This window comes from Suillus paluster (assembly GCF_016628075.1).
Source record: "Suillus paluster strain FC165 chromosome Unknown EDB91scaffold_98, whole genome shotgun sequence".
Classification (NCBI taxonomy): domain Eukaryota; kingdom Fungi; phylum Basidiomycota; class Agaricomycetes; order Boletales; family Suillaceae; genus Suillus; species Suillus paluster.
The window spans coordinates 7,451-29,403 of NW_024537658.1; the positions used below are offsets into that span (position 1 = coordinate 7,451).

A 21,953-nucleotide genomic window follows, 5' to 3' on the forward strand; every position below is an offset into this window, starting at 1 on the left:
AAATGAATATTAATGTATCTAGGATGCAAAGCAAACCACTCACATCTATAAGCGTCAAACTACAATCGCCATTGCAGCAATCGGCGTTGTCGTTGCAAGAGGCGCCTGGAATCTTGCACTTTTTCTTGCCACTGACAGACATAGATGCTGTCAAAACAGCAATGACGAAGAGGAAGGAGAAACGCATTGTGTGTGCAAGGTTATACGAGATTCAATGAGAATATTTCTGAGGTGAGGAGACGTTGAAGACGGCTTGCTTTTATATCCTGAACATCGTGTTGTGGGCAGGACTCGGACGTTCCGTTAATGGGCTGGCAGAATTGTTGCGCCTGGCAGAACTTCACGGCGAGAATGTAGGCAGAACATAGTGGCAGAACCTCACGGCGAGAATGTAGGCAGAACATAGTGGCAGAACCTCACGGCGAGAATGTACGTACAAGAATATGCAAACTTTACAGAAATGCAACCTGAGGCCTGAGTGACGGCAATATTGCCGAGAATCCCGGCTAATGTGGAATGTAAACACTTACCGAGACAATTGACAGGATTGTTCGTGTCATCTGCGAGTGGGAGACGGACCTGTCCATCGAGCCAGTAACATATTGGATGAACGACGCGAAGATCTGCCCTAGAAGTAGATCGAAGAAGCACGACTCAGAGCAAACTCGGAGCTGAGCGAATCCCGAGTGCACGGCGACAACTACCATTGTTGATTTCCTGGGGCTAGAAGAATTACTCATTGAGGTGGCCGGACATCTTGCGCTGAAAGCAGTTCTCTAATAAAATCTAATCGTCAGTGATCCGATTAACATGAAATTTCATGTTAGACACTCATTCCATGACAAACGGAATGTCGGTCGTAGGTTACTCTAACATATAGCGGATAATAGCATGACCGATCGGTAACCATCAACCGAACAAAGCAACCAGCATTGCGCGGACGACACAACTTTTTCTTTCTGAATTACCATTGAGGCTCTATGGAGGAAGATTCCCCGGAATGATCAACTTGAATTTCTCCTGTTCTCGACTGGAACCATATGTAGGCAAAGCACGAGTCTAGCGCTCTAGCAAAATTCAACTGGGAGCCCTAGGTGTAAATGTCAGAATTCAGCGTGATATATCTCATATGTACTGATTGATATCACATTACAATGAACTTCTCCAGGCAAGTGTGACGAGTAGTGTATAAAACATGCTACACGGATGCGAAGCATAATTTGATGGGGGTAGCCTAAATTAATGAAATTATGAATCAGGCGCAAAGATGAAAGTAGTGATCCCTGTGCCGCACAGGTCTCTACTAATGGAGATTGCTTTGTTGAACGGATATACAGCACAAGAAACAAATCCACCATGGTCCATGAGGGGTTCTCAAGCGAGACGTGACTGTGAGCCTGTGGCACTCGCTGTGGTAAGAGCAAGAGCAGGAAGTGTCGGGGATGTGGAGGCAACAGGAGTTTGCGATGACGATGTATGCAAACATGGAATAGTTGTCCTCTTGCTGCAGTATTAATAACCATCGGCATGTGGGGGAGATGCACAGCAGAGAAAGAGTACAAAACGAGCTCGCCATGGAAGGGGTGATGACTGCGCGCTTGCTGCACCTGGCACAGTAGTATTAGTATCAGTAACGGGTGGTGTTGTGGACACTGATGCTGCAGCAGGTTTAGTTTGCGAAGATGACGCTTGTGTTTGGTCTTGCGATTGAACTTGCTGCTGCTGTGCGTGTTCCGCCCATCGAGGAGATGCACAGCAAAGAAATAGCACAACACGAGCCCACCATGGGCGTTTCGCGATGATGATAGTGGGAGGTGACTGTACGATTGCTGTACCCGTCGTGGAAGCAGCAGGAGCAGGTGTCGTGGACGTCGAGGCAACAGGAGCTTGCGATGTCGATGCCTGGGCTTGGTGTTGCGGCTTCTGCGCTGATTTCTGCTTGCCTGGTTGGCGCCGCCGAGCAACAAACAATGCCTGCACAGAAATCGTTAAACTTCGGTGATTGGAAACACAGGTCAATGAGGCATACCTGTTTGTCTCGTACTGCAGCAACTTCGATAGTGCGAGGACCGCGACGAGGTAAGAGTGTCCGCCTTTGGCGTTGCTGTAGTTCTGTTGCCTCGATAGTGTTGGGGTGGGGGCGGCGAATGAGAGACGAAAGGCGGGAGATGAGCGCACTTGGACTGCTAAAAGAGGGTACGAGAGCGCCGCCGCCGCGAGCAGAGGAACGGGGATTATGCGTCATGGTGAACTAAGAGCAAAGGGTCAGAACAAGAGTTGGGTGAAAAAGGCTGACGACGCACATGAACGTCGTCTCGCGCATCATCGAAAAAGAGTGGCGGCAGTTCATCATTGGCCTGTGTGGCATCTCCCTAGAATGCCGATATTACACTCTCGAAATGTTTGAGAAACATGTCACGTACTTCCATTAACAATGTTTCAGCTGCGACCTGCGAGTAGGATATTAGCGTAGTTGATATGATACCGCAAAGACCTGAGATTTACATTTGCATCAGGAATGGATAGGAGGTCTTCAAGGCCAGCTTTCTTGAGGATGGCATGGATGTCCCACACGTACACCTTTGTATCATGGCAACCAGTGACTAGCAGCTTGCCATCAGCGGAAAATGCTGCGCAGTCCACACCCCCTTCGTGCCAGAGAGGTGGACCGACCACATCAATATTGTAATCTGCGCCTGCACCGTCCACATTATCTTCGTGTTGGGAGGGTGCTTCGACTGGGAGGTTCACATCAATATTCCACAGCCGCACTGTGTTATCCCATGATGTGCTCGCAAGCAGGCGGCCATTTGGAGACAAGGATATGGCGTAGACAGGTTCTTTGTGACCTTGGAGAAAGGCAATCTCTTGCCATGTGGCGGTGTTGAATATCCTAATCGAACCACTCCCTGACCCGGAGATAAGTTTCTTTTCATCCGATGTCCAAGCCAAGCTCAAAAGTATTCCATCTCGTTCGAGTGTGGTGAGCAGCTCGCCCGTCTTGGCGTCCCAGATTTTTGTTGCGCCATCGTTGAATCCACCTGTCGCAATTTTGGTGGTGTTAGGTGAGTACACCACCGCGCACACCCAACCGTGCCCGGTCTCTATCCTCAGGACTGTAATGCCACTCTTGACATTCCATACTCTTGCAGTCCCGTCGATGGATCCGCTCACGAGTCGTTCACCATCTGCACTCCAGCACACTGACGTCACACCTTGAGTGTGCCCTGTCCATTTGGCGATGACTCCTCCCATCTCGATGTCCCATAACTTCACTTTCCCGTCAAGGCTTCCAGTTGCAACATCGTTGCCGTTTGGAGACAATGCTATGGTCCACACTTCTGCCTCGTCCCCCTCATCTCGCCAGTCGCCGCCTATCTCGGTGCCGCTCTCCAGGTCCCATAGTTGGAGCGAGCCGTCCCTTGATCCTGTGATGATGTGCCGTCCACCTGGCAGGTGCACAACACCTTTTACCCAGTCAGTATGACCTACCATTTGTATTATCATCTGTGTCTCTTGCGTCTCATTGGACGAGGAAGACACGTTCTGTGAAGACATGGTCTGGAAAGATATAGTCGGCACTCGAGATCTTTGAATTAGAACGAGAATGCAGTACAACGGAACTTTGCAGGAATTCAAAAACTGGTCGGTCAGCTTTGCCTTGCAGAAAATCCTAGAGTATCACTCACCAGAAGCACCGTCGAGACCTAGTAGCTCAGGGCTCTAAGTACCAGCAAGAGGCACAAACTGCAAGCTGAAAAATTGGTGTTTGGTTTGGAGTTGAGGAAGTTGGGCACCCGTCGAATTCGTTTGAGTCGTCTTTTAAGTTGCGTCTTATGCTTTATGATCGTGTTCGTTTCACAGCTAGGTGCTGTGAGTGCTGTGTAGACGAAGCACTCAGGTCTGCAACCGGTGCCATGTGCTGCTTTCTATGCCTGCCTTGATGATTGTAACGATCATCCTGCACTCTACTGTTCGTAGATATCCACTGTTCGAACGCTGTCTGAGATGCGATATGCGAACATTTAATGTTATGGCGGCGGCAACCTGTATACAATCTTTTATCGCAAGCATCAAATATCATCGCACTTTATATATCTGAACCACTGTCTCTCCAACCGCCGTCGTCTCAGCATTCTGTCTCACAGAATAATGAATCTCCACATCAAGTTCGCGAGAGTTAGTAGCGCTTTTCTTGCAGTAAAACGTCCCCGTCACGATGGTGCCTGCATTCATTGAATCTGAGCGATCTAGGTGCTAGATGGAGATGTACAACTTACCATCTTCTGCATGTATCGGATCCCTTAATAGGAAGATAGTTTGTTTCCAGTGCGTTGGCTGACTGTGAGGCCCCGTGCTGAAGCTTGTCACTCTCTTATCCTCTTTTTGCTTGAGACCAGGGCCCACGCTTAGACGCCGCTGCGGGGGTGCTTTCCCACCCACAGGCCAGACCTCGGCGAGCGTCACGTCACCGTCCTTTGTCACCCTGACGGGCACTTCTGGAGCAACCGGTTCGCCTGTCGTCGTGAAGAACGTGTCAAAGTACAACACGAATGCGTGGATTTTGGTGCGCTTTGGGGTAGTAGAAATGAGGCTGAATTGGGAAGTGAACTCGAGTTGCCGAGTCGTGATGTCTTTTAGGTGGAGGTCTTTTAGGAGATAAGGTTCGCTTGCCATTGATTCTGGCCCGACGACGTCGACGATGGCTTCCCCAAATACGTCACTTGCCATGACTGACAAATCGAAGCCTGTGAAGCGCGAACGTCAGTTTGTCGATCTGTCAGTCGATGTGTATAATACACACCGTAAACATCGCTCCAGAATCCTACACGATCCTTCAAGATCTCGCTGCCTTCACACAACCCGAACATGATCCTGCACTGGCTCGGAGCCATCACGCCTCCCTCTGGTTTCAAGAATCTGTCGCGTGCTTGCAGCACAGAGTCGAGCATGGACTCGTAAAGCAACGCGTAGCCCATCCATTCAGAGACAATGATATCGACGTGTTCGACACCATCCGGAAGGGAGACCTCTTCAACTTTTCCGCGAATGACGCTGTGTTTTCATGGTTAATCATGCGGAACGGATGTGAAGAGATGGCAGATAATCTTACGTGATAACATTCTCTAGTCCATTTTCTCTGACGATCTGTTCAGCCTTCTCGGCGATATCGCTTGCATCAACTGCGTAGACGTGCTTTGCCCCTGACTTGGCGGCGAGGAGGGAGAGGATTCCAGTGCCGCATCCGACATCGAGCACGATGGCATCGCGGAATAGGATGGGGTTTGTGAGGATAAACGAGGCGTAGGTGGAAGTCCGGACTTTGTCCTGGATCATAACAGCGTGGATGTCTTTTCACAATATATGAGGTCTCTCGACACTAAGAGTCTTTGTCAAATCTCGTACCATTTTCGCAGTAGCTGGAGAAGTAATGGGTGTCATCGTCTCGCGGGGACGGTCCTGGTGATGACGGACCCGGTTCGTTGAGGATCTCTGCGATACGCCCCGCGTCAAATTTTTGTCCAACGAGGGAGCGATATTCCGCCATGTCCCTTTGAGCCTGTGCGAGTTTCCTTTCGAGGACCTGCATCTGCCGAAGCGCGTTTGGTAGATCAGTAGGCGGTGCTGGACGTTGGTCTGTGCTGGAGAGGTCTTCGTCGTCTGACCAGTCATCCATTTCCAGTTCTTGGGATTATTGAGCATCGCCTGAAAGACGATTGGAGAAATACGCACGAAGCAGCGGATCATCCTCAATCTGTGGGATCAGGTACTCATCTGATGAGAAGAATGACTCTGCCCCTGTTAGGTTTGCGATGTCCTCTGGTGTGGATGCCTACAGCTGTCTGTCAATAAACAACGCATGAGGGGTCGAATGAAATCGTACATGTTTTCTGATGAAGTTGATGAGTTGTATACGCTGGTGGAGGTCCAGATCTGGGACCGATCGTCATTGATTCGAAATTCACGAGGAGTCTAGACACTGACCTAGTTTTGCGCTTATGGTTCGCAAGTCAAAGTTATAGACATCTTTATCGTGAGCACGAGCAGCGGTAGCTGAAGGAAACGCCTTGTCCTCGAAGAGTGACCGGCATGACTGATTTTGCGCTTGATCCGATACCCAATCGTCAAAGTTGTTGTCTTCCTCGGCGTAATCTGAGTCGGATTTCGATGATACTGATTGATCAGCTACGTCCTCCCCTGTTGCGTGGATTGTAGCTCCGGCAAACCGTATGGTCATAGTTTTTTAGTTGGATTTAAGCAAGAGAAGGAAAGGAGGACCTAGAACGATCCGATTGCCGAAATCACTGACAGGAGGCAATTTTCCTAATACATGTCCAATTATAATTATGGGTATGGGACAAACTCGACCAGAAATCGAGCAAAATATCATTCACAGGTAATTGGGTCAACTTTATATGATCACATGAAGTCCTCTTCGATAGCTTTCCCGGTAAGCTTCGGTGCATCAGGATCCTCTTCGACTTCGAATAATAAATCGTACGAGCGGGCGGCTTTGTCCGCTTCTCTAACCTTGGCTAGCTCTGCTTCAGCCTTTTTCTGTATTCTGAAGTTAGCGTTTGATTTGAGAATGATTAAGTGCGAGGCGAACGTTCTGAACAGCTGTAGCTCTTTTCTCTGCGTTGTCCTTCTTGATGCGGTCTACCCGCTCTTGTTCATGGTCTACGTCCTTTTCGACTTTTGTCTTGTTGAGACGGTTTACGATTGGATTCTCTCGTTTAGCGATGTGAACTGAGGGGTATATTGAGCAAATAAAAAGATCGAACGCGGAACTTGAGAACCTCTTTTGACCTTTACATCAACAGCATTCAGCTGGTGACAACGATCAAGAAATGAAGCACGCACTTGTTTGTCACTGTGAAACGACACCTGACCAACGGCCATGTCTCCAGATTTCTGGTATGAAAATCTTCAGGTGGGCGCCCAGTACGTGCATTGTGGTGGGCCCACCTTGAGGTTACTCCCCGGAGTATAAATGATGGTGATGTTGTCTTTCCTATTTCCTAAACATCCAAGGTTGATATTCGAGTGATAGATGACCTGAATGTGCTCACGAACCTTCGATCGAATTGGCTTTCACTAACTGCGCACAATCAGTTAAAAGCGCCTGGGGAATGGCGTCCCAAGTCATGGTTGGTGGCATGCGAAGATAAACGTGCGCTGATGACAGCTTGTCGACGTGGAACCACACGTCCTGAGGCCATGCATATTTGATTAAATCTTCGTCTGATCTGGGATGGTAAACTTCAGTGTGTTGTGTGGTAGCTGTTGCTGGGCTTACTCTCGACTTTATCCTTGCCCATGTAAACCATTGCTGGCGGATCGACCGCTTGACAAAAAATCAGTATGACCCTTGTTTTTTTTAACAACGAACTTACCAGAGGAGGTGAAGAACAGAACCATTGCGCTTGTACTTGAGCAGGACAGTCAGGACTAGAAAACTAAATTTGCAGACGAAAGAGTGTGGGAAACCTCGAGGGCTGCCTTTGCACGCGAACCACGACGAGCGCTTACTTGCTAGTACTGACCGGTGACCCTCTGCCAGCTGCTTCAAGCTCTGCGTCTATCTGCTTTGCTTTGTTCTTTGTTCTGATTGTCTAACAACAACGCTTACAGTATATCATTTGTATGATTTTTTAATTTTTTAATTCTGGTTCCCTTCTGATTTATCTAAAGAATTGACACACGTCAAGACTTATCCCAATCAAAATGCAACCCGTTCCAAATCGATTAGGACTTGGTCTGCGTCCACCTTTGCCATCATACGGCCAGGGGCCCTCAATGTCGGCTCTCGCACAGCAGCAACAAATGCTTCATCAGGGCTTTGTTCCTCCTCAAGCACAGAAGCTCACAACCCTTTTTGTTGGCTCAATATCTGGTGGTGTCACCGATAGCTTTCTGAACCGACTTCTTGTGGTAAGCATCAGTGTTGTGTCCATCTCGTGTCAATGCTTATCATCACCTCCCAGGCGTGTGGCCCCGTCAAGTCCTTCAAACGTCTCATCACGCCAGCGAACAAGCCGCAGGGTTTTGGATTTGCTGAGTTTGAAGATCCTGACTCTGCGTTACGATGTCTTGCTCTTTTGCAGAATGTTGAGCTACCCGCACTCGAGGATGGGTGCGCAAATAAGAAATTGCTGGTGCGTCGTGCTTTATGTCTACTCCTCTCTTCAAGCCTACGTCGAACATCCAGATCAAAGCCGATGAAAAGACGAAGCTTTTTCTTGATGCATACTCTGCACAAAAAATGAAAACCGACGTGAGTGCCCCCTCTCCCTTACCTGGTAGTCACTGAGTTAATGACGATGCGCTTAGGCTGATGAGACAATGTTGCAACAAGCAAAAGCCAGGGTGGATGAACTAGTAGCCGAAATAAATCAACAGTCACAAGAAGCAGCTAACAGCGGTCTCCTTGATAAAGAAAAATACGTCATTCCGCCACATCTCCACGATCTTCAAGAAGCCGATCTTCCTGAGACTCAGCGTGGTCTCGTGATATCTGAAATTGCCCAATTCCGTGAACGAGCCGCGAAGCGGGAGCGGGAAAAGTTGCGTGACGTTCGTGACGCCATGCCTCAGCTTGCACCTACCCCAAGCGGGCCGAAAGTCCGCGAGTGGGGAAAACCCCAGCCCCCACATTCACCACAAGGAGCTCCTGGTAAACCCGCTCCTCGCGGAAAGGATGCTCAAGGATACAACAAACCTGTGGGATTTGTAAAAGCCGAGGATGGAGCTGCTGCAATGGGGTCTGATGAGCGGAGTATACCAGGCAAGAGCACAAAGACAGATGAGGAACTTGAAAAGGACCGCAAGGAAGCCAGACGCAGAGATGAGGAGGTTTCCTTCCGGGATGTGAGTTACAGTGGCTATTTTATCAGGACCCTCATGTTAACCTTCACGATTTAGCGCGAACGTCGCTATGAGCCTCGAGAGCGCACTCGTATAGCAGCTCTGGAGCGTTCAATAGCCCGTCAGACCGCCATTAAAGAGGCAGAAGAACGGGATCGTGTCGAGATGCAAGCTCGTCTAGATGTTTGGGATGATGACGAAAGTGATGAACTGTTTTACGTTGACAGGTGTGTTTGTAAGTTTGTGCTCCGTAAGTCCGCTCATAGTCGATATCAGAGCGCGGTGGAGACAGACTCGTTCCCGTAGGCTTGTTGCAGAGGAAGCGACGGATGCCGAGTCCCGCATCTATGAAGAACGAGAGACAGAGAATCTTCGTATCGAGTCTGAGAAGTTCCTCGCACGCCAGATGGAGGACATGCAAGCTCTGGCCGAAGAGCAGCGGAAAGCAGGCATGCTTCTCGATGACGGTGCGCCAGTCAAGCTTAGCGTGTCACTGAACCCCCAGCCTGTCAAGGCAGAACCTGTTTCCAAGGACACGAAACCGGCTGTGTTTGGGCAGGAAGAGGAGGAGGAGGAAGGTATCAAGAAGCGGAAAGTACCGCTCGTTAAGCTTGACTTTAGCGCCACTGAGGGCGAGAAGGCCAAAGAACGCCTCCAGATGATCAAGGAGTCTGTACCCCACAACAAGGAGGCGCTCTTCAAGGCGAAAGTCAGGTGGGATGGTGTTTCAGATGTAAGGATTGTGTTTCTCGTGCACGAGCTACCTGCTGATATAATATAACATAGCCTATGATTGACCGCAAGCTGGAGCCGTTGATACGACGCCAAATGGTCAGCTATCTTGGTGAACTAGAGGATGATGATCTCGTTATGTTTGTCGTGGAGCACCTCAAAGATCACAAGGGACCTCAGAAGCTCATCGAAGGGCTGGAGCCTGTGCGCCTTACATCTGATCCGTTTACTTGTCATTTACTAACTTGTCGTCTCTAAACAGGTGTTGGAGGAAGAGGCACAGGAATTCACCATCAGCATCTGGAGACAAATCATCTTCGAGAGCATGGCATACGGCGAAGGCCTACACACGGAAAAGCTGATGGTCGATTGAACAGAGGGGTGGGCTTTTTCATGCTGGGGTTGCTCTGCTCAGGAGGGCAGGTGCGTTGTAGCATTAATATCATGTCTGCTGAGGTGTATGAGCTCCGAGAAGCGCCTACACTGCGCCGGATGGGGGGTTAGGATGCCTGGTAGGCTGCGGAGGGGCTAAAACGGTGCATCCCGTAAGTACGTCATTGACCTATTCCTGTGACAAATGATACTTCTTTCTGAGCGTACCTATATCAATCAATCGGCGAAGATCTTTGGGATGTTGCGCACGTAGCACATGTGACATGGCACCATGCTGTTGAGTTCTCAAGCTCTGCTTACCGGTTTGGAGCCATTAATTGACGAGGGAATGAGTTATGAGTTATGCGGCTAGACTTGAATCTTTCATCCTGTCGCTATCGTCGTCAAGGTACTATTGCTGAACAAAGCGCTCCTTTGAGTGCTGACAGTCCTCGACTCGTTGAGTTTTACCCTTTCTTCGATGTTGGCGGTCTCATTGACCCGATCTAAGCCGCCTGCCCCGGCTGCAGTAGAACGTTATCCGATGGTCGACCGTGACTGTCAAGATTATCCTTTTCATCTTTTTCTTTTCTTTCTGTCATTTTACCGGTGGACGTTGCATCCATTCTGATTCGCGGTTGCAAGTTAGAATGGCGGTACGTTGTGTTTGTCACCATCGACCCGACGTTGAGGTATTTTTGGGTACGTTCACATGGTTGACTCCCCGCTGACCTTACGGGTGGTGTCGGTGAAGCGCTTGCTGGTTGGTATATCGGTCTATGCTGTACTCCGAGGGATTTGCTAGACGAATGGTGTGCCATTGATATTGATCATGTACTATGTGATTACGAAATTCTCTTTTGTATTGCGGCGTTATGGCTTCTGAATCGGAAACGTGGCATATCCTGATCAGCATTTTGCACGCTCTTCACTTGGGAAATACACTTTCCCCTTCTTACAACTCCTGTTCCGTTCAGGCTTCGGGTTTCAACGGTTTGACGGTTAACATACATAACGCCTAAGGCGATGAGAACGTACGTGGAAGCGTTGTTGTCGGAGACCTGTATTAATAATTTGAAAGTTGAAGACGCCCGAGAGTCACCAGACCTCGGCAAACAACTGCTGGCGGGCTTGTCCATTCAAATCAACGTTACCAACCGACATTTGGGTAGCGTAGGCGGTACGGCGGAGCGCCTATAAAAGTCCCATGGCCGGACAATTTTGAGACTGCATCTCGTGGCAAGTGCTGAGCCTCAAGAGCTCCGAGCATTTATACCGTGATGACATCTACCTGAATCGCTGGTGACCAACGCATACGTTATCTCCCCCACACATGATGGCGTTAAGCTTCAAGGCCACGGTTGTCGCCGGCCTTGTTCATAGTGTATTGGCAGCTACGATCACTAACACCACCACCACCACTGCGCCTGGAACCGCGGTGCCGACGCTGACTATCTCGACGGCGGTGGCTAGCCCTAGTGCATCACTGGGTGCGACTCTGCCTTCGCAGGCACCGCTACCCCCTACCCAAGGATGGTGCATTGGTCAAATATTTTGCGCTGGTTCAGTACGTGGTTTACAGTAACTTCTGGATCCCAGTGCTAACCCCACCCAGTTGCTACAGACGGTCAATATTGCTCAGCTATACACTGACCCGAAGACATTCGTAGACAAGCCAACCAGCAAGTCTTCTCAGCAAGTCCTTGCAGACTTCAACGCCTTTAACTTGTCGACCGTCACTGAAGGCAACCTGGTGAACTTCGTTGACAATGATTTCCTTGGAGAGGGACTTGAACTAGAGGTTGCCACTCTCCCGAACTTCAATCCTACCCCAGCGTTCCTCAAAAACGTGACGGACCCCTTGTTGAATGCTTTTGCACAAACTGTTCATGACTACTGGACCCAGCTTGCCAGGAATACCAACCAGTCTGCACTTTGTGACGAATACCCCGGCGGCACGTGCGAGAGCTCGTTGATTCCCCTGAACCATACATTCGTGATTCCCGGTGGTCGCTTTAGAGAACAATGTTTGTGTATTTCTGTGTCTCCGGTTCGGTCGATGCCGATGATATCTGGTGGCTTTCGACAGATTATTGGGACAGCTATTGGATTATTCAAGGTCTGCTTCAGTCGGAGTTGTATGAAACTGTAAATGCGACTTTGCAAAATTTCATGGATGAGATCGAGAACTTTGGTTTCATTCCGAACGGCGGTCGTATCTATTGTGAGTAGACTGTTTTGGAGTGAGTCTCGGTGCATCTCATTGTTGGTGATGCAGACTTGAACCGCTCACAACCGCCCCTCTTTATCCATGTGAGTTCTGGTTAGTATTCTTCAATGTGCTCATTTCATCAACTCGGGGCACAGATGGTCTATGACTATGTTAACGTGACTGGAGATACCTCAATTCTACAACGTGCTCTTCCTTTGGCTGAGGTCGGTAGTGTACTGTCTAATCAGTACAAATTCTGAACTTTTGTTCAGGATGAACTTGCTTGGTGGGCAAATAATCGGACTATTGAGGTTGCGAGCCCGTATACCAACCAGACTTACATGATGGCACACTATGCAGTCAACAATACTGCCCCTCGGCCGGAATCGTATCTCACTGGTGAGTTGTCGTGCTAAATCTGACTTCCCCTATCCCGTCAACGTGGTCATGTCTAGATTATCTAACTATCAACGACCCCACACTTTCTACGCCTCTCACGGATAATCAGGCTGCCGAGCTTTACAGCGAACTCGCATCTGGCGCTGAAACCGGATGGGATTATAGTTCACGCTTTGAGGCTATCCCTCAGCTTGGCAATCCTGGTTTGCGCTCGCTCAGTGTGAAGAACCACATCCCAGTATGTCTCAACAGTATTCTATGTATGTGGACTGTTGTTGTTTGTGCGTGTTGTTTGATGGGAACTTGGGAGAACAGACAAGGCCAGACTGCTTCTTGCCAACCTTTACGGCACATCGAACGAGACTGCTTCCAACAACCACCTCCAGGTGGCTGCTAGCATCCGCGCGGGTATCCTCGACCTCCTCTGGGACCCAACCAAGCTCGCATTTTACGACTTTAACCTGACTTCGAATGCACGCAATGATATATTTACGGCCGCGACTTTCTATCCTGTGTGGAATGGCATCATCCCAGACGAGGTCCTTGCCTCCCAATCGAATGCATTTGGTTACTTCGCTGCAATCAATATGGTTGTGAACAAGTACAATGGCACGGTTCCAGTTACTTTTATTGATTGGACGGGCTTGCAATGGTAATTATCTAAGCTATTCTTCATGCAGGTATTCTGACACGTGTATTACAGGGACGCCCCGAACTCCTGGCCCCCGCATCAGTACATTATCATGCAAGCACTCCGGGCTATCCCATCCAACCTTACTACCAATGGGCTGCCCACACCCAGTTCAACTCAGTCCACATATGATCTCGTTCCGGCAGGCCAGCTTAACTTTACAGAGGCTCAACTCCCTGGCCAACCTTTCCGCGGAGCACAAGCTAATCAGAATGCGACTGCAACCGGGCCTGGCGCGGACATCAACAAGCTAGACGGTACTGTGGTCAACGGCGGGAATGCCACTGCCGGCGAAGGGTGGAGGGACACCCTTCAACGTGAGATGGCTAACAGGTATTACACTAGCGTGCTCTGCAGTTGGTAAGTGGAATGGACTTGTTTTTCATTGGAACACTGCTAAGCCCTCGTCAGGCATGCCACTGGCGGTTCCATTGCAGGATTGTTACCTCAGCTCCCAGCTAGTGAATTGAACCTGACCAACAGTATTGGTAACAGCGGTAACGTCCGTTATTCTCAATCTGATTCTCTAGACATCACACTGACGTGCAGTGCAGATGTTCGAGAAGTTCTCCAACCTCAACGTCGACTCTTCCGGTTCTGGCGGTGAATACACCGTTCAGGCTGGATTCGGATGGACGAATGGTGTGCTCCTTTGGGTTGCCTCTACATACGGCGAGCAGCTTGTTGCTCCACAGTGCCCACCACTCGTCGTCACAACTACTACCAGTACGAGCGCGGCTATTGGCCTGCAGGCATCGTCCGGGGCCGTTATCACTGCCATAGTGATGTCTGTTATAGCATCTCCTTTCTTGTTGTAAACGTTCAGACGCCGGACGCTAGCTCTGGGGTTCAAATACCTCTTTTACATAGGATATGACGTCAACTTGTTATACCAGTACTTCGTTCTCTGTTCGTTAGCACTGTTCTTCTTTTGTTTTTTTGCGTATAGAAAGTCCTTGTACTCTTACTATTCGCTGCGTGTGCACTGCTGTGTCGCCAATCGGGATTGCACGAGGGAGTCGGGATTAAATTCCTGGGCCGGTTCAACGTTCAGACCTTACACCAAATCAAGTGTTATTTGTCTCCACTCGTGATCCGTTGGCTAGTCGGCAACTGATCGGTGAGCTGATAGCTCCCTAAGTAGATTGTGTCGCTTGCTTTTGTTTCATTCATGGCATTCTCATCTGATCCTGATGTTCTTTCTCCTGTGGCTCTCGTTGTGTCCGATGTGGAAATAGTGGGAGACGGATCGAAGTTCCGTTGTACATATCCTCTTCCGTCTTGCGTCGCTCTTTCGAGTACCATGAAGTGTCTAGGGCTATGACGCTGTAAACCCCACTTCAATAAACAATTTACATTATAGTGGGAGATGGTTCTAAAGCTAAAAGCGTTTGTTTGGATCCAAAGCCTTTGCCAAACAACCGGCGCCTAATCAATCCGCCTGAATCTGATCATAGCTAATGTCATACTCTGTCTACCTGGTCCACCATCCCCTAATTTCCTTGCTCTCTTTCGTATTCAGTAGTAATGAAAAAATTTGCTCGATAGACCGTGTGGAAAAATATTGGCAAATGAAGGTCTCCAGCGCGCTACACTGCTACAACTAGGCTACTCTGGGCTTCTCTGGTACAAGTCGATATTCGAAGTAATTTGCTAACTCCGGGTCCGTCTGTGTTCGCCAAAATTACTGCAGGTCTCGCGTTGGTCTCGCGTCTGACACCTTCCTTCTCAGCTGTGCCACCCCACGCCCAAGGCGAAGTTTTCGAGCCTCGGAGCTACCAGGTACACTACTTGAGTGCTTGAGTATGTATGGTTCGTTAAACTTCATTCAAACCGTCTTTGGAAACTACACTGTTCCTGGAGCGCTTTGCTTCCGCGGACAGAGAGGCATCGAATGATTCGAAGCTAGGGCGTATATAGCCGAACAGGTGGTGTTCCCTTCTGCCTACTTCGACCATGCCCCTCTCGAATGCCAAGAAAGCGTTCCTGTAGATTGCGAGGGAGTTAGGGCGTCAGTAGGTGACGTTTTCATATATGTTTTGATGGTTTAGTTCACGGTTTGGGCCCTTAATGCAAGTGATGATCACTCACAGCTCACGGTCTGGTAAAATTAGTGTAGTGGTATCTACGTAAGATTTCTGCAGTAGCCTCGAACTTCTAAGGTACACTCTAAATCGGCACTTCCAATTGATAGTTACGAACTTATGTTGCATACTGTTATATCGCGCACCCGACGGGTTGTATCGCTCACTCAGCAGTTGTGTCGCGCACTCTTAACAGTCGTATCGCGCAATTTCATTAAAGCGGGGTTTACAGCGTCATATAGGGCGCGGTGAGCCACTGCTCAACAGATCCTTGAGGACTTTTGTTGCCGGTTTCGGCCTAGAGTGTTCGACGCATCATTGAGAGTTTCCCTAAGATGAGTCATGTTCATTGTCCTGCTGGTGCTAAGCGGCCCGTGTTCGCGGCGTACTGCGGTGTACTGCATATTCATAATTACATAGTGTCCATTCACCTTGTTGGAGCTGGAGAACGACGCTGTATCGTGTGTCTACGACATGGCGGGAGACGACAAGGAGAGGATGGTCTACGACGTAGGTATATATACGTAGTCGGCACTATCCGAACAATGAACGATGACGAAGGGTGGAATGCCAAACTCTAACAACCTGCTCCATGTTCAAACTTTCCTAACAGAATTTTGCCAGAGGCTCCCATCGATTTGTAGGAATGCGCTGCGAGTCACGGTTGCAAGGTTAAGCAGCAAGTTTGTGACTATCTTCCAGCGCTGAGCACATATGATAAACCGATCTGTACATTGCTTGGGAATTCTATCCCGAAGCGAGGTCGTACGAGCGTCGAGCGTGTTAGAATAATGGCTTCGTACCAGCGGCTATGCAGCACGTGGCTTCACTTACTAGTGCACCAGGTCCGACGTTGCTCTTTTCCCCACCCACTCCCTTTTCGCTGTCAGTGTCAAAGTCTTTCGGATCCTCGGGGCCCGGGTGGTTGGCACCCGTGTGAGGTTGCCTGACTCGGAGGTTGCCCACTCGCCCTCGCAGGTCTAAGGAGCCTCCTCCTGCCCTCATCTCGGCTCACTCTTGCAAAGGTTTGGGCCGCTATCGGGGCGGGTTGCCCCTTCGGGGGTCTCCGCCAGAAAAACTATCTGCTTGCAATCTCTTACTGCTGTTGACGTTGTGGCAGAGCTGACTAGTGACTCAAAGCTTCAAATCATCACCACCAGTGTTCAAGTTCGTTAATTCAGGGTGCCGCTCGGGGCAAATTGTTTCCAGCGCCTTGATCAGTCACATTATGATCGACCTTATGCAACTTTAACTCTCTTCAGCTACCTCTGAAGTTCCTTGGAAGATAAGTTATGTATCGATTTTCGTATCACATCCACGTTACTTATAACTACCTTAGTAGTACTAGTGTTTAGTGTGTTTGAACGATTTCCACGTTATCAGTCAGGAAACCTCTTAGCGGAACTTCAGCCTTCGCGTCATATCACACGACACATGATTCATGCGAACTTGCATTAATGTGTTCATGAAATCGGTGCTGTCGTCAAGGTATGATGATAACCGAATGCGGGTTAGGCCAGGCAACTTCTTCACTTCGTTGACAGCTGACTTATACCGACATATCCTGGGGAAAACTGGCAGGTGGTCAGAACCTTGGCATCGAATCGAGCCTGTGAATAGCTCCAATGGATTTTTGCATGGCATCCGTAAAATGAAAGTGCTGAGGTATATAATGGCATGGGTCTTAAGCTGAGTTTTACGGCGTCCATCGTCGACTACGGGTCAACATGCTTTTTTTATGGCCTCTTCTAGTGCTGTTGGCAACCTGCTGTGGTTTCGTGGCTACCAGCCCGTTGAACAACCATGGACCGCCGACAGTGACTCTAGACAATGCTACTGTAACAGGTGTCGCGTCAGGATCGGTAAACAAGTGGCTTGGAATACCCTTTACACTGCCCCCGTAGGTGCTTGCAGTTATGGTTTGACATAGCTAATGTAGGTTATTTCATGCAGGATTGGCAATCTCCGGTTCCAGCTGCCTCAACCCATCCCCCCGTATAACACAAGCTATTCAGCGATTGCCTATGGTTCTTCTTGTCCTCAACAGGCTGTGTCATTACCTGGTGTTCCCCCTGGCTTGCCTACCGAGACCCTTAACTACCTCTCAGAGACGATCTACAAGATCGTCCTTCCCAGTTCCGAAGATTGTAAGTCTGATGCGACAGCGAATGTACCGGCCTTGAACACCCTTTTTTACAAGGCCTGACTCTAAATGTCATTGCGCCTGCAAATGCATCTCCAGGATCAAATCTCCCTGTTGTGATAGTGAGTCCAATTCTCATTAGTGCCGTTACAGATTATGACAGACATCTAGTGGATCTTCGGAGGAGGTTTCGAGTCAGGTGATACCAGCACGTCAGTGAGAAATCCTTATTATGAGAAAGCCGTGACAGAGAATCCAATCGTTCTTCAGTTATGATGGATCCTCCATCGTCGATAAGGCCATCGACCTAAACGTACCTGCAGTTTACGTGAGCATGAATTACCGGTAAGCCTCAGACTTCATGCAAATTTCATGTCAACATGTTTTGACAATATTGTCCATTCAGCTTGACAGGTGAGCGTTCTGGAATCGAGGTGCGATCATTATGATTGACTAAAGACTGTCAGCTTTGGGATTCCTCGCTTCTGAAGAAGTCAAACAAGCAGGCGTAGGAAATCTTGGACTGCAAGATCGTGAGTGGAATGCGATGTGTTTGTGGCACAGAGTTCTCATGCCGCATCGGCTTATAGAGCGACAGGCAATGATATGGGTCCAAAAGTATATTAGCGCTTTCGGTGGTGATCCCACGAAGGTCACCATGTACGTCGTGTCCCTCATGCCACATGGATACTAATATCGGTCACTTCAGCTGGGGCGAAAGCGCAGGCGCCATGTCCGTTGCGCTTCATATGGTCACCAACGGGGGAAATACCGAGGGACTTTTCCGCGCTGCATTCATGCAAAGTGGATCGCCATTTCCCGTCGGTGATATCACTCAAGGACAAGGTTACTACGACTTTATTGTGAACCAAACCGGATGTGCGGGCTCCCCAGACACGCTGCAATGTCTGCGAGAGGTCCCGCTTGACATGCTCATGAACTCTATTAACCAGACACCAAGCTCCTTTTCGTACCAAGTAAGTACGCTTATGGAAAGTCATACACATTACTGATCACGATATGTAGAGCTTGGTGGTTGCCTGGTTGCCTAGAGTGGATGGTGTTTTCCTGACGGCTGATCCACAAGAACTAGTCTCGCAAGGCTCCGTCGCGAATATCCCCTTTATCACGGGGGATTGTGACGACGAAGGAACTCTGTTTTCATTATCTAGCCTCAATATCACGTTAGTCTATTATTATGTGGTTTTAATCACGCTAATCTACTCCTCAATTTTTAGGATGGACTCTCAAGTTGAAGAGTATGTTCAGACGTACTGGCTTCCTAATGCTCCGTCCACTATAATTCAGCAGCTGATGCTGTATTACCCCGAGGACATTACGCAAGGCTCCCCGTTTGATACAGGAAACCTCAATGCCTTAACTCCGCAATTCAAACGTATCGCGGCACTCATGGGTGACGCAGTATTCCAGGCACCGCGCCGCTTTTTCTTGGAGCAACGCTCCAGCAACCAGAACACTTGGGCATTCCGTGAGTAGGATCTTACAACCTTCCAGGCATTTTCTAACATCCAATCTAGTGAGCAAGCGTTTGAAGACAGTTGTCGCACTGGGATCGGTGAGTTGCCGTGACAGATACGTTCCTATCCTGTGACATTCACACTCGTCTACCAGTTCCACGGATCCGATATATTCAATATTTACGGCGGAAACGACATGACCTCATATCTGGTTCGCTTTGTGACTAACCTTGACCCAAATGGCGCAGGACAGCTTCAGTGGCCGACATGGACCTCAAACTCACCAAACCTCCTGACTTTCCTTGACGGCCTGATCCCTCAGCAAATTACGCAGGATACATACCGTGCTGATGCAATGACCTACCTGACGAACATGGTCATGCAATACCTGTTTTTTTGAGATGGTTTCCTCTATCAATGTTTTCGACGCGTAGATCATCAGTTACTATATAGTCATAAATAGCACTACTGCATAATCGATGTAAAAGCGATGGAGATTGAGGCATGACGGACAAGAAGATTATATCGTGAGTCACCACTGCTCTCATCTTTCAATGTAGACTGTTCGTTGCCCTCAAGTGTGGCCCAGAACACTTGGGCATTCCGTGAGTCGAATTTGACACCTCCCAAGCAGTTTCTCACATCCCATTCAGTGACCAAGCGTTCGACGACAGTTGATCTTTTAGGATCAGTGAGTTGCGGCGACAGGCACGTTCGCATCCTGTCATTGACATGCCTCGGATTCTAGTTCCACGGATCTGATATATACGATATTTATGCCGGAGGCGACATCACGTCATGTCTCGTTCGCTTTGTGGCTAACCTCGACCCGAATGGTGTAGGGGAGCTTGAGTGGCCGAAGTGGACCTCAGACTCACCAAACCTCCTTACTTTCCTTGACGGCTCGGTTCCTCAGGACATTACGCAGGATACATACCGTGCTGAGGCAATGACCTACGTGATGAAAGTGGTACTGAAATACCCAATTTGAGATGGTTTAGCTTTTCCTCCTTGTAAGTATCAATTTTCGTAGAGCAGAGGTGATCAGTTATGTTACGTCGACGGTCGACGGTCTATATGATAATAACCTGAGTCGTACCCGGAAACGTCCCCGGTAACGAGGCCGCCATTCCTTGCAGGATCATTGTCTGTCCGTGGACTCGGTACTGGCCCCTGGGTGAGTTAATCTTGAAGCTTGATGTGTGACATTCCGCACAATCACCGAGAACCCAGATCATGATGCATTCAGGCCCTGACGTAAGACATGTAGAGTCGGTTGATCTGCTTCAAAATACCATTCCGTCATCTCATCAGTCACTTCAATACCTGCTGCAGGAGCACTTTGGTCGTCGTGTTCAACAAGGGCATGCATATTCCACCCTCTCTTATTGGAGGAGATTTCAAAGACCGGATATCGACTGACATCGCAAGGTTGTCGCAAGACCAGCTTGGTATACCACACCGCAAGTGCCAATCGGTGACTCCCCTTCCCATGACTTCGCATCTTGATGTTATTGTACAATGCATCTAGTCTAACACGCCTATGCTCTGGAAGCGTCGCGATCTAGTTCAAGTGTAGCTGCTCATGCACTCAGAGTATCCGGTGCCTTGTTCGGGGGCACTTTTACCCCTCACGTAGTTCCTTGATCGCTCAGACGATCGCCAACTCAGGGGCTTGCATCTGATTCGGCGGTGCTGTAAGGCAGCGTCGATCCAGCATACTTCAGGCTGGTGTACTCATTTCTTTACGACAACCTTTGAGTCCTTCACAGCTGACGTTGCAATATGCGCCCGGCCCAAACTGTGGATTGTATGGGCCTTCGTATAAGACAGTGCCCATATACTCACTAACGGGGAAACAGTTCCCAGTTGGGCAAGACTGGATAGCAATTACGATCGCTATCTCCTGAAAGCTCGTAGCAGTATCCTGAGAGTGAACGGGTCTTAATTAATATGACACTCTAAAAGATGCGTGTTTGAAAGCCTACTGCCATGCCTATTTGCACAGTAAAGTTGGCACCAGCAGTGTTACTGGAGCCAGGCGCAGGCTGGTTAACGTAGGCATTCTGAGTACATACGGACGCTACCACGAGAGTGGTATCAACCAACGCTTTTATTGGGAAGTATATGAGTGTGTGCAAGTGATAGTTCTTGTGCAGTTTCTGGAGGGATGGTGAATGCGCCAGAGGTGTCGAAATTTATATGCCTGCGTGAGCACTCTATTTAGTAGTCCTTAAACTACGAGGTGTTGTATCAGCGCCCAATGCAACCGCATAGCACTACAACGAGGATTCAAACGCCCCGAGAGTGAAGTGCTAGCTGTGATCAACCTATGGATCATTTAATAACCAAGTCGTGCAAAGTTAATTAGCGATGGACGGTATTCATACTACTGACCTGCCCAACTCTGGTATATGCGACGTGAGCTGCCATGAGCTGAGTCGGGAAAGGGGAGGACATTATGCGGTGCATGTCTGCAAAAACATTGTTACTGCCTCCGCAAATTTGGCCTGAACATAGAATTCCGGTTAGGTACTTAACTATATGGACTGATCAGAGCTGAACGCGAATTTGTGCACCGTAGCATGGTTTTGTATGATGTGACGGCCACTGACTCCTAAACAAGTGATTCGCATTCACCCTTGGCCTGGTAAGTAAGGCAATCCAGTCCCCTGGTGGAGTCGGAATGAGGCGACAGTCCCGGTGAACGATAACCGTAACATTATCTGGCAAGGCCCAAGAAATGGAGTATTACTGTAAATGCGTCGCCCGTTTCGATGCTTTGAAGGGGTTCATGCCCGTGTCCTAAAATGCGATTTGGAGTCGACGAGGAACTCTCCGTATTCAGATTCGAGTTTGAGTACGAAGGGATGTTACTTACTTCTGATGGCATCATCGGTATACGTTTGTAGTGGCTCCAAATATAAGCAGGTGGGCGTTGCGTAGTGGCCACTAGTAACTAGAATAATTGAAA

General features: G+C 49.0%; 6 protein-coding genes across 6 annotated transcripts; 3 read left to right on the plus strand and 3 right to left on the minus strand.

Annotated features, from left to right (window-relative positions):
- Nucleotides 1–3,947: 3,947 nt before the first annotated feature.
- EDB91DRAFT_1164847 (S-adenosyl-L-methionine-dependent methyltransferase) lies at nt 3,948–6,299 on the minus strand. The gene is made up of 8 exons (XM_041319939.1): nt 5,986–6,299; nt 5,885–5,934; nt 5,734–5,833; nt 5,407–5,685; nt 5,114–5,351; nt 4,805–5,055; nt 4,281–4,748; nt 3,948–4,226 (listed from the first exon to the last, which is right to left on the minus strand). Exons 1-8 carry the CDS (start codon nt 6,236–6,238, stop codon nt 4,081–4,083), a joined length of 1,785 nt encoding a protein of 594 aa, XP_041171622.1. The 5' UTR covers nt 6,239–6,299; the 3' UTR covers nt 3,948–4,080.
- EDB91DRAFT_1164853 (cytoplasmic protein) lies at nt 6,297–7,485 on the minus strand. Its single transcript, XM_041319940.1, has 8 exons — nt 7,398–7,485; nt 7,301–7,348; nt 7,078–7,245; nt 6,970–7,022; nt 6,865–6,915; nt 6,801–6,810; nt 6,611–6,750; nt 6,297–6,558 (listed from the first exon to the last, which is right to left on the minus strand). Exons 1-8 carry the CDS (start codon nt 7,420–7,422, stop codon nt 6,421–6,423), a joined length of 633 nt encoding a protein of 210 aa, XP_041171623.1. The 5' UTR covers nt 7,423–7,485; the 3' UTR covers nt 6,297–6,420.
- A 243-nt stretch (nt 7,486–7,728) lies between these two features.
- On the plus strand, nt 7,729–9,973 carry EDB91DRAFT_1239565 (uncharacterized protein; the record flags this gene model as incomplete). Its single annotated transcript, XM_041321870.1, has 8 exons — nt 7,729–7,935; nt 7,989–8,159; nt 8,213–8,278; nt 8,335–8,871; nt 8,926–9,095; nt 9,145–9,601; nt 9,655–9,804; nt 9,863–9,973. 8 exons carry the CDS (start codon nt 7,729–7,731, stop codon nt 9,971–9,973), a joined length of 1,869 nt encoding a protein of 622 aa, XP_041171624.1.
- Nucleotides 9,974–10,886: 913 nt separating this feature from the next.
- On the plus strand, nt 10,887–14,372 carry EDB91DRAFT_1164867 (glycoside hydrolase family 37 protein). Its single transcript, XM_041319941.1, has 12 exons — nt 10,887–11,006; nt 11,054–11,539; nt 11,588–11,999; nt 12,062–12,196; nt 12,251–12,285; nt 12,340–12,408; nt 12,457–12,583; nt 12,640–12,843; nt 12,899–13,235; nt 13,287–13,634; nt 13,686–13,776; nt 13,829–14,372. Exons 2-12 carry the CDS (start codon nt 11,306–11,308, stop codon nt 14,090–14,092), a joined length of 2,256 nt encoding a protein of 751 aa, XP_041171625.1. The 5' UTR covers nt 10,887–11,006; nt 11,054–11,305; the 3' UTR covers nt 14,093–14,372.
- Nucleotides 14,373–17,085: 2,713 nt separating this feature from the next.
- On the plus strand, nt 17,086–19,836 carry EDB91DRAFT_1228889 (Alpha/Beta hydrolase protein; the record flags this gene model as incomplete). The annotated part of the gene is made up of 15 exons (XM_041321031.1): nt 17,086–17,258; nt 17,312–17,505; nt 17,559–17,623; nt 17,673–17,713; nt 17,772–17,846; nt 17,908–17,915; nt 17,969–18,034; nt 18,092–18,161; nt 18,211–18,478; nt 18,528–18,685; nt 18,740–18,990; nt 19,040–19,077; nt 19,134–19,584; nt 19,633–19,670; nt 19,728–19,836. The coding sequence occupies 13 exons, from the start codon at nt 17,086–17,088 to the stop codon at nt 19,377–19,379; spliced, it is 1,653 nt and encodes a 550-aa protein (XP_041171626.1). The 3' UTR covers nt 19,380–19,584; nt 19,633–19,670; nt 19,728–19,836.
- A 794-nt stretch (nt 19,837–20,630) lies between these two features.
- On the minus strand, nt 20,631–21,439 carry EDB91DRAFT_1086533 (uncharacterized protein; the record flags this gene model as incomplete). The annotated part of the gene is made up of 4 exons (XM_041316061.1): nt 20,631–20,674; nt 20,828–20,906; nt 20,968–21,141; nt 21,377–21,439. The coding sequence occupies 4 exons, from the start codon at nt 21,437–21,439 to the stop codon at nt 20,631–20,633; spliced, it is 360 nt and encodes a 119-aa protein (XP_041171627.1).
- Nucleotides 21,440–21,953: the final 514 nt, after the last annotated feature.